The sequence below is a fragment of the Acomys minous genome (genome assembly GCF_964271855.1).
Source record: "Acomys minous genome assembly, chromosome: 4".
NCBI lineage: Eukaryota > Metazoa > Chordata > Mammalia > Rodentia > Muridae > Acomys > Acomys minous.
The window spans coordinates 28,981,643-28,993,744 of NC_140486.1; the positions used below are offsets into that span (position 1 = coordinate 28,981,643).

Consider the following 12,102-nt stretch of genomic DNA (forward strand, 5'->3'; position numbering starts at 1 on the left):
CTAGGAGGAGACTAGCTATGCTTTCAGACAACCCAAGCTGAAATGAAATCTCTAAGACCAGCCTAGCTGCCTGGGAAGAAGCAGAAGCGAGCCAAGCTGCCTAGGAGAGAATTCGAGCAATTAAGGCACCCGGAAAGCACACTCTCCAATCTACTGAGCTGCTTGCAGGCTGTGCTGTGTGGTCCAGGCTTCCCACTTTTTGTTGCCACCCATGCCAGGGTGGGCTTTGGTGCTGCAGGTGTCTTTGAGTCATTTCTTCTCCTGTGAATAACTCTTCACCCACAGGCCTGTAAATAAACCCCCAAAAATATCTCATCGCCACGTTGGACTCTGGTGGTACCCATACTTTGGTCTGTCGTGGGTTACCAACTGGGGATGAGTAGATGTGTGTGGTTTATTCCTAGGAAAAGTTTTGTCATACAACATAATTAGCAGTACAAAACCAAAGGTGAGCTGGAGACTAGTGAGTGCATGGCCTTGTCTGTGGGTAGCAAGGCATGCAACTGTCACTGCAAAGCCTAAGTGGGGAGCATTTGTGGGGAAAACTGCGCTACCATTGTCCTTTCCCGTGTAGTGTGCGTTTAATGTTCCTTTGTGCCATGACAGTAATTTCATGTTTCTTGCTATAGACTGTGAGACAGGTAACCAATATTGAGCCATCAGGATTATGATTGTGTGGGGGAGGAATCCCAGCCTGTCAGTCTTCATATCTGTGGTATGTCTGTTTGATGAGTAGAGTGCACAAAATGAATAAGGAGGTGCCCTAAAAACAGTGAAAGGTTTAGAGGAAAAAATTTCAGTCTTTGAGATTAGCACACAAGAGACAAGGTTGTTGCAAGCAGCAGCAGCGGTTGCCAGGCCTCCATTGTGTGTAGTTTAGAAATGCTTCTGAGGCCAAGACAGTGACCAAGCAGGAATTTGTTTGTATAAAGTAGGAAGCTGTTTCTGTAAAGGAGCAATTGCAAAAAAAAAAAAAAATAGAGATTCAGCTACCATCCTCCCTGTTGGCCTCTGATTTGACTAGTTAGATAAATGTGAGGGTAAATGAGAGATGGGAGAATCAGGAAAAGATACCCTGAGAGCCTGACCTTCCGTAGGAGAAGATAGAAAATCTGCTATCCATTGTACAGATGGGGGGTTCTTTATAGTGGTCCAGTACAAGAAACCAGAGTGATTAGGAAATGCTTGGCTCTTAAACGTCTCAGATCAGGGAAGACTTTTAGGAAAGCAATGAAAGAGCCTGACACCGCCTGGCTTCTGAGGCTGTGGAACACGGGTGCAGAAGAGATCAGTCTAACTGTTGCGGAGACAGAAAAACTGAGTCAGGTAACTACTTTATGGCACAATATGAGACAGTATGAGGGAAATCAGTCCCTGATGGACTGGCCCTTCAGAACCATTACTCCTTTATCTTCATCTGAGGTCCTCACAGATACCTGGGAACGGAAGACCATGGAGAAAGAAAAGCAACTATTGGGGAACTAGGAATGAAAGAAACTGTTTAGACAGCATGTAAAGAAGGCCCATAAAGTGAAAGAACAACATAGAGAAGTTTTTTTTTTTGAAAAGTAAAATAGACCTATCTGGGTGAGTTGAAGAAAAATGTGGCAAGACTTGTGTTGAGCTGTGGTGCCTAAGGAAAAATTGAAAAAGAAAAAAAAAAAGCCAAAAGGTATGCTAAGGAGCTGCTAAGAAGCTTTAAAAAGACATCCATGGTAAATCAATACAAGTAAAGACAGCAACACCTGTCCCAGGTGATAATTACCTCCCAGATGGAGGAGTGTATAGTTCCCTCCAGAAAAAATGTTATGCTAGGAGTGGAGATGGTTTGTCCAGCCAGAAGCTGGTGAATGGAGGGGGAACACTTATGGATGCAGCCACAGTGCCAACCCAGGGTCACTCTGACCCAGGGGCCAGCAGGTACAGGGGGAGAGAACATGGCTCCATAAACCTTTGACACTGGATATGTCTGAGCAGATGAAGTCAGGCCCACTGAGTTCACTGGGAGGGAGAAATGTAGGGAGGCTCCACAAAAGAGCTCCACTATATAAACATGCAGTGGCTCCGAGGCTCAGAGACGATGACCAAGGGTTACAGGGAGCTAGGTACATTGGCACCTCCTACCCATGCTTTGTAGCCTGTGGGGAAAACAATGGACACACACAGATGGACCCTTTCCATGCTACATTAGATCCTGCATATGTCCTTTAGTATCTTTTTAGCTATGAATCGCTGGGCTCACCCAACACTTGCTGAGAATAGATAGCCACAGACTTTCAGAGAACTTCACCGAAGTTATCTTTGTAGCTCCGCTGTTTGTTATGTGATCATGATTTGGGAGGTTGCTTTGTCTTGTCCATTTTCTACAAAAGGCTTGTTTTATATAGATCACATGATGCCAAACTCTAGTGTTTTACAAATTTAAAGAGCCATTGGAAAGACAACCAGGTGAAATGATACTTCAGCCTATCTTATAATTCTACTTGGCTGGGTTAATTAAAAAAAAAAAAACCACATTATACAGCTATTAAAAACAAAGTCATCATGCAACTTGCAGGCAAATGGATGGAAGTAGAAAAGATCATCCAGAGTGGGGTAACCCAGATCCAGAAAGGCACACACAGTATGTACTTACTTATAAGTGGATATTAGCCATAAAGTACAGGATGACCATATTACAATCCACAGACCCCAAGAAGCCAAGGAGGGCCCAAGAGAGGATACTGGACTCTCACTCAGAAGGGGAAATAAAATAGATATCTGAAGTATAAAGGAGAGATAACCCTGTTTTTTTAGGATCCCAAATGCGGGATCAGAACGGTCTTGTGAGAGAACAGGTGAGGTTAATTCACTAGAAGAGCAACCACCTCGTGCAGGAGCTTAATTGCTGCCAGCTGAAAAGATCCTGAGACCAGACTCTGAGAGGAGATATATAAATGAGCCAGAACTGGAGGTGGGGGCTTTTTTGGAGACCTGGGATAGATTTGGCAGTTCATCGCTGCACTTCATAGATGCTCCTAGAGAAAACTGCTCGAGGGAAGGCTCCGGGGCTCCGGCTCCTGCTGAGGTTCTGGGTTCTGGTTACTCCAGGTTCCAGCAGAAGAAATCCTGCAGCTCACACCCGAAGAATGATTCCTCAGAACTGATATCCTTAAGGTTTTGTTATTGTGTCCATTAATCCTCATTTCCTATTGTTTTGGTTAGTTGGGTTATAAGTGACGTATGCTCGGTCACTAAGTTGTTAATAAAATATATTGTTTAAGAAAATTGAGCCTACAGAAGTAGATAGAGAACTGGGTGGAAGAGGGGGAGGGGAGGGTAACGGGGGCTGGGGATCAGGTCAAAGGAGAGTGGGGTGGATAGGAGAGGGAAGACTGGGAAAGAGAAGGGAAATCTAGGGTTGGGATGGGCATCTCTGAGACAGGGGAGGCTCTAGGGAGTGTACAGGGGTGACCCTAGCTGAGACTCCTAGCAAAAGGGCATATGGAGCCTGAAGTCCTCACTGCCACTCATGTAGCTAGGTGGGACTTCCAGTGGAAGGAGGGGGACATCAAGCCACCAATTTAAAAAAATGAAAGACAAAGAGAAAGAAAAAAAAAAACTTCCCAAAGGCACTCTACATAGGTGGAAATGGACGCTCTCGGAGACCGTAAGGTTATTAAGTAAAAACCCAGTGTCAGCAGTGGACTATCTCCCTGTCAGTTTTAGCCAGAGAAGTCCTTGTGGCCCCACAAACCATGAAGGCTACTGCTATTGCTGTTGGTTGTATACAAAAACTAAAAAGTAAGACCCTCTTGCCAAAGACACTATGTTTACATGCTGTAACTACAGGGCACGGAGAAATTAAATCAGGACTGTACTGAAAACTCCCATCATGCTAACTGGTTTCACAGTGCCCGAAGAGGCCATATAGACTACTGGTGGACAACTGTCACCAGCATTCCTGTTTGATTAAGGACTCTTTGTGCTAAAATACCAACATGCTGGGCAGGCTATGTCTGCTTGCACAATCATGGCTCTTCCATCATGGGTAAAAACCAACAATCTTCTGAAAGGATTTAAGCTCCAGTCCACAAGAGGGCATTCACATCTGTTGCTATGAACCAAGCTGGACTTTGGCGGTATCTGTACTTTGGCTTACTATGGGCTTCCTATCTGGGGTGTTGCGTGTGTATTGGGTTGCCACAGGAAAAATTTTGTCTCACAACATTGTTGGATCAGTGATGTTTTCAGAGGTCCTATAGGTCCGTTGAAGGAATATGCAGCCTATCTACTATAAGATAAAGGGTAAGCATTTGTCTCTTGTTCTTCCTAACAATAGGATGATGTGTGTGTCTATGGAACATCTACAGATCTCATCTCTGTAGGTAACTTGCCCTATGAAAAATATATTGTAATTATAGCACCCTGCTTGCATCTGAACACCCTACACTTCACTTCTCTCCCATATAATATACTTTCAATGTTACGAAGTGTGCCTACTTAAATTGTCTCTCCATGAATACAGTTCAATGACAGCTATTTTTAATACCACAAGTGAAAGTAACTTGCTTATCATTATTTCATGATGTTGTCTACAGAGTTATCTTTACCACTGCATTTTGTGCTTTTGTGTGTTTTTTGAGGCACAGTTCAGCATCCCTTCATTTTAACTGGGTACAATTCTCCTAGAAGGAAGGTCTAATAGTTATGAGGTTTCTTAGATACTGTTTGGCTAAAAAGGCATCCCACTTTCATTTCAGAAGAACATGTTTGCCAAGTAGAGTGCTCTTGTTGGGCAGTTTTCTTTCAGACTTTTCAGGACACCATCCTAAAAGTCCTGCACAGTTTCTGCTTAAAAAAAAAAAGTCTGCTCACAGTCTTAGATAGGTTCCCATGTACCTAGCAAGTCACTTTACCCCTGTTGTGTCCAAAATTCTTTCTCTAACCTTTGACAATTTAATGAGTACATGATCAGTGCATCTTTTTTATGTCCTTGGGGCTTCCTGGCTCTGGATGCTCACTTTCTCCCTCTGGGTTTGGCTGGCTTTCAGACATCGTTTACTAACTCAGCATTCTATCTCCTTTTCCCTCTTATAGAACTCTCATAGCACAGATGGTTGTCATTGTGGTATCCTTTGGATGAGTTTTTAATTACCTGTCTTTGAGTTCACAAAACCTTTCTCCTAGCAGATTTAATAGGCTGCTGAAACTGTGCTGTCACACATGTTTAACCATTGCTTTGTTCTCTGACATTCCAGTGAGATCCAAAAAATTATAGACCTTACCTGCTGTCAGAAACAGGTAAATTATAAGGCAATACCCCCAATGGCAGCTAGAAAACACAGAAGACTGGCCCGTATCTTCCCAGAGAGAGGCTGTAGGCATGGTTTCTCATTGAGACAAGCCAGAAAGTTTGAGAGACAGGTAAAAGTGTTGTTCAAAGTACAGAAACAAGATATAAAACTAATCACAATTTAGAATTCTAGAAACATTGTCACAAATTAATATTTATAATACACATAATGAATTCTGTATTAAATAAACTTGTAAACCCCAGAAACACATATTTTAAAAGATGCAAAAATGCTTGCTACACACTCTAGGCTTGAGAAATGTCTGATATTTGTTGAAGGCAGGGACTTAAATTTATAAATAGTTCAGATATTGTTGAAATTACAATTATTCCACAGAGAAGGAAGAACCATTTCTGTTCACAAGCTTGGGTGTATTACCTAAGTAATTCAAGACTTTAACTCCGTCACCACATGGCTAAAATGTGACAAGGGTGTCTTTAGCAAGTTCACAGCCCTGTCTGACCTATAAAAGGGTTAGCATCTCACAGTTTACAGAGGGAGGTGGCAGTTACTTTAAACCGAACATCCAGTTCTGAGCAAGGAAAGCATTGCAAGTTCCTAACATAAACTCCATAGACAGTTTTAATACTGCGTTTTCATGTTGCTCTTTAATCTGTCAGTGGTGAGATTTGCCAGGGCTACTTAGCATGGAGGCTAGAGTCACGGCCTGAAAACCTCTCACTAGTGAAATAGTCACAGTTGTGACAAGCTGTCCAGGAAACAGTGTGCATGCCTGCGTGCATATGTATGTGTGTGTATGTGTGCGTGTGCATGTGTGTATATGCATGTGTGTGTCAGTGTGTGTGTGTGCCTGTGTGTGTATTCATCAAGGGTGCGTATGTGTGCGCATGTCAGTGGAAGCCTGCAGACAACCTTGGATGTTACAACTTAGGAGATGTTGTATGGGTTACAGCTCTGAGGGGAAAGGTAGCCTGGCAGTTGGGAGCCAAGGGACACTATAAAGTCACACCACACAACAAACTTCATACAAGAGATTTATTTGGAGGGACAGGGGGTGGCTGCCTCTGCTCAGGTGAGAAGCAGCAGGGAGCTGAGCAGGAGATGGGCTTATATAGGGTTTCTTGGGAATGGAGGTTTCCAGTTGGATTGGTGAGTTTTCATGGCGAGGGGTTGGTAGGTTTTGGTAAGTTTTTCAACCTGCAAGTGGACTAGGACTTTTTTTTTGTAATATTTTATTAATTTATTCATATTACATCTCAGTTGTTATCCCGTCCCTTGTATCCTCCCATTCCTCCCTCCCTCCCTCTTTCCTCCTACTCCCCTCCCCCATGATTGTGACTGAGGGGGGGGCCTCCTTCCCCAGTATATGCTCATAGGGTATCAAGTCTCTTCTTGTTAGCCTGCTATCCTTCCTCTGAGTGCTGCCAGGCCTCCCTAACCACAGGACGTGGTCAAATATGGGGCACCAGAGTTTGTGTGAAAGTCAGTCCCCATTGTCCACTCAGCTGTGGAGAATGTCCTGTCTATTGGCTAGATCTGGGTAGGTGTTTGAAGTTTATTAGTTTGAGCAGGACCCCTGGTGAGAGAAGCATGGGAGAATGGGGAAATAGAAGGATCCAGAGGGTCCTAGAAACCTACAAGAAGAACATTATGATGGGCTAGGACTTTTTACCGTACATTGCACTCTTGATTTTTGAATCAGGGTCTAGGCTGACTATCCTGGGACTCTGCCTGTCTTCTATCTCTCCTTAGCTGAGATTACAAATAGCGTCAGCACACCTGGCTTTTCATGTGAGCTGTCGGGATGGAGCTCATCTCTTGCTGCTGAGGAGCAAACACTTCACTGAGCAATCACACCAGCCCAGAAATAGCATCTTGAATGTGATTGAGTCACTTTAAAAATGTGACTTAAAATTTTACTAAAATTTGAGGAGAAAATAAACAAGCAGGGTAACTTTCCTCAAGAATATAACAGGATCATTTGGACCACCAGTTCTCTTATTAATATTTGAAAGCTTGTCCTTGGCTTGTTCCTTACTAGCTGTTCTAACTTAAATTAACCCATTTATACTAACCAACATTCTGCCACATGGCTTGTTACCTCTCAGTCTCTCAGTCTGGGCATCTGTTTCTTTCTCTGTATCTGGCTGGCCAATCCTGTGCTCTTGATTCTTTCCCTGGAAGTGCAGCCTTTCCTCTCCTGCCTCAGCTATTGGCCATTCAGCTCCTTATTAAGCCAATCAGAAGGCGTTGGAGGGGGTGTTTACCAAAATATGATGCAGCCATAAGAAGAACAATACTGAAGTCTGGTCTGTACTCAGCTCTTTGCTGGTACAGAGATCAGCACTTGAATAACAGAAAGACAACCATCACACAGCACCCAAGAGATTGTTCCAACTCCTCAAGTAGTGGATGCTGATACTTACGATTTAGTTAAAAATCAGATTTTAGAAGCTCTTCTCGTTGGTACTCTTCATTCTTGGATGTGTCAATATCTGATCAATCCATGGGTAAGTATAATATATTGAGGAAAAACTAGTGACAATCTAAAATCACCTTCTACTGCAAAATGGTTGAATGTCTTAAGAGCATCTCCTATAACGTCACTTATTCAACTTCCTGTGTTTTCCTCCAGGAAAGTGACACATTTTGCTAATGGTCTTGCAAACATAATGAACACCTTAAGCAGTTATAGAATTCAAAAAAAAAGGTATGAGAGTAAAAAAATCCACCTCTCAAATGAAATATAACTAGATATAATGTATTTGTCACTGAAAGTAGGAGATCAATTTAATGCAAAGCAACACTTTAGCATTTCCTGTGGACAAAACTTCCTGGCTGTTTTTAAGCTGTTATAACTGAGACCACACTTCACCTTCACTCCTAGAAAACATTCTCACTGGGTCTTGAGTTTTGGCTTGACTCATAGATTAGCAGTTCTCAACCTTCCTAGTTCGTTGATCCTTCAATTGGTTCCTCATGTTGTGGTGACTCCCAGCCATAAGCTTATTTCATTGCTACTTTATATCTGTAAATTTGCTACAGCTATGAATCATAATGTAGATATCTCCTATGCAGGAATGTCTTAGGATAGTGACTTAAAGAGGTCATGAAATTTTCCACCAGTAAGGGAGGTCTGCTGCCACTTTCTGTGACTTATTGTCCTGATTACACACAGTTCCATCTGGCTTTTTATGTGTGGTAACTGTAAAATTGGCTTTTTTTTTTTTTTTTGCCTTTGAAGCATTTCAGCAATTTCCCCTTTCGCCCGCCCTCTTTTTTGATCATGTGATCTCATCTGTTGTGTTTTCCATCAGCTTCCTACAAATCTCTCTCTGCTAGTGACACTTTCTATGCTACCCCCACTTCTAGAATGGGTTGCTCTCTTCCCTACATCTGTCTCTAATGTCCATACCTCTAATGTTTTGGACAAGGAACTGAATAGTGAGTGGTACAGGGTGCTGCAAAAATGTGTTGTGGATTATGATTCAGTCTCCCTGTCCCTTAAGGAGTTAGAAATTAGCAGAAACATGCTAACACATTTCTAATAATTAAAGGATAACTACAAACCGCAAAGCACACATCCTAAGCAAGACCTTAACAGTGAAGGCAAATAACTACTGTGAACATTAATAGAGGTTTGTACATTCACTCAACCTTTTAACTAAAGGAAATTAATGCATTTTAATTTATGTATTGGTATACAGGTTTTCTTAGACAACGCACATAGGCAAACTTTCTCTTGGAGAGCTAGGTGTACAGTTCCAGGGCTGTCTAGTTGGACCCTATGCCACTTCTTAGTCTTCCCCTATAAAGCCTTCTAACTAAATGGGTTTTCTGGTGTTATTACAAAATGCCCGAAGCTGCGTACTTACACAGAAAAGATGCCTATTTAGATGACAGTTTTGCAGGCTGAAAGTCATAGGTCTTGTGGTCATATCTGTTTGTCCTCTAGTGATGGCCCCATAGGCTGTGCCACACTATGAGATAACAGTGCCAGCTGAAAGAGGCATGCTCAGGAGAAGCTGAACACAGCAACTCATTCTCCCAAGAATGCACCAGAGCCTGGAGGAACTATAAACTCTTAGTAATCCATCCAGAGGTGGCCACCCCAATGACAGCAATCTTCTCCCCCAGGCCCTATCTCTGAAACAGTCTACCACCTCAGCAGTGTACACTGGAGACCGAGTGTCCAGCAAAGGCAGCTTTGGAGGATGAAGACATACTCAAACCACAACCAGTCCATGCCACTTTCCTACAGATGGTACTTTACCTTATTAGAGGATGTTTTGTCATTCTAGATTAAAGGCAACAGGGTCCAAATGGCCCCACCTTCCAGCCAACACAGTGTCCTCCACATTGTCACTGTGTCCTGTGTTTCTCTTAATTCCTCACATTCCGGTTCACACTGGCAGCCCTTTCTCTCTTTGATTTTGATGGTAACTCCAAGCCTCTGCTCTAGCCCAGCTCTTCCGTGCATCACTATTGGTTCCTCGGCTCTGCAAATGTACTGCTAATCTTATTCCATTTCTACGGCTGCCCAATAGCTCTGAGGATGTGGTTTCACCTGTTTCCCTGCTCTGCCGTTTTTTACTTTCACATTTGTTTGTCTCTTTACTATATATTTTAAGAGACAGGAAATATGAGCATATGTATTTTTAGCCAGGTTCCTTTGATTAGAGTTTACATTTAAAACAACACAACAAAGACTGAACTTACTGGGCTGGAGAGATGGCTCAGTGGATAAAAGCACTGGCTGCTCTTTCAGAGGACCTGGGATTCAATGCCCAGCAACGTCATGGCATCTCACAACTATATAATTCCAGTTCTGAGGAATTTGATGCCCTCTTCTGTGGGCTTGATGGCCAGTAGGTACAAACAAGATGCAGAGACATACATGCAGGAAAAACTCCCACACACATAAACAAAATAATAAAAAAATTAAAAGCACAAAAATCATATGTTAATAAAGTTTGTTTTACTGGGATACAAGTTAGAACACACAAAAATAAACTGAGTAAAAATGTTACTATTCATTGAAAACTAGAGTCTTCACATATTACAAAGTGTTTTAAGTGATTAATCTGTTAACTGATTACATATATTTAAAATCTTCTACATTAAAGCAAGTGTTTATTTACTGAATTCTCAAAATTACAAAAAAAAATGAGCTAAAGTTTACATCAATTGAAGCAAATTTAAGCCTTATAAAATTCAGGAAACTTTTGCTTGTGAGGGAAATGTAACATATACTTAATGCTACCTCCCCATCTCTGCTTCAGAGTAAATCATAATATTTCTTACAGTCCCAGACAGGTGACAATACTATAGCCTGTTTGGTTTTACTTCCCAAATGCAGGCGGAAATCACTACTTTGAACTGTGGTCTACGCTGTGCAGCATGCTGCTTTCTGGTGATTCTGGGCAGCAGCTGCTAGCAGCATCCTCAAGTCAGCCTCAGGACCATGGGGTGAATGTCTCATACTTCATAGCTCACTGTGCTGAGAAGTGTGATCCTTGAGAGCTTAAGTATATCAAATGCATTCTTCATTTTTTTTCAGGTTATGATTGATTTATGAAAGGAACTCCTCCCTGACTGTCAGCCAAGGAGCTCAGGAATCCCCCTTCATCTTTCCCAGGAAGCCGTCAAAGTCCCCTAAATACAGTCTTAAAGTTTAAGGTTCTCTAACATTATCTGATTATAAATTTCTTTGGTCAATGAAACATAAGATTTTTTCAAGTTATCTATGAAGTAAAGTGGGTCAGAAATCTTCAGGGGATTAAATCCTTCTTCCACCAACTGTAACTTCTGGAGCTTGAATGTCCCTGTTGTTTCCATTTTGTCCTAGGAAATAATTACAGATCTGAGTGAAACAAGTTATTACTGTTCATGGTAACTGCTACATATGAGTAAAATGTTTAACAACATAGGCCATATCTTCTTATCATATTTTATATCCAATTAACTTTTTCATATTTAGTATTAATTTAACATTAGCAATGTAAAACTTTTATTAATCTATAAACTTCATTGAAATGTTAGCTTATTAAAAACATAACAGTTATTAATATAATCAACAAAGTAAGCATGTTTGAAATACATATCCTATATCATGTCAACAGAAAAACAATATTATAAATATATGATACTCTAATAATAGTTAAAGTTATAAAAGACAAAATTTATGATACAAGTTTTCTCAGGAGGTTCAAAAATTTGTGTCTCTGGAGTAGAACAAAAGGACAGAGTTAGTTTTATTTTTGCCATTTTGAGATCTGAGAATGAAGCTTTACATGTTAGGTTTTCTGTTAATTGTAGCAAATTAAATAATAATCACAATCATAATAGCCAAATTTATGTTTGGAAAATTAATGATATTAAAATATTTCCTAAATGTGTATGATTCCCACTCAGTCTTCTAGAATAGTCCACTGTGAAAGTATGGCCTCTGCTCTCCAATTGGGTTTAAGAACTGCTCAGAAAGAAGAAAACTATGCCTTTTACTAGAAATATATCCAACCACCCAGGCATAGTGAAGTCATGAATTTTGGAGAAGAACCTACAACTGCTACCTAATTCCACCAATGCAATTCCTAGCTGCATTCTAACTACTTACTTATACCCACAGATTGGTGTAGCTCTTACCCCTCAACAAAGAAAATTCTTTTTGCAGGAGATGAAAACCGTTACAGAAAACTGCAACTGATCAAAACTCAAAGGCAGTGATCATGTGTTATCCAGCTTCAGCTGAGTCACCTACAACACAACTCCTGCTCCTAAGGCTCAGGGAGCATTTTCAGAAGAG

General features: G+C 41.3%; 1 protein-coding gene across 1 annotated transcript in view; it reads right to left on the bottom strand.

Annotated features, from left to right (window-relative positions):
• Positions 1 to 10,262: 10,262 nt before the first annotated feature.
• The window catches only part of SLC27A6 (solute carrier family 27 member 6), a 41,401-nt gene continuing 39,561 nt past the window's right edge, over positions 10,263 to 12,102 (bottom strand). The window contains exon 10 of the mRNA XM_084779267.1: positions 10,263 to 11,141. Within this exon, the coding sequence (XP_084635393.1) occupies positions 10,965 to 11,141 (177 nt within the window). The 3' untranslated portion in view covers positions 10,263 to 10,964. The remainder of the gene's footprint in view (positions 11,142 to 12,102) is intronic.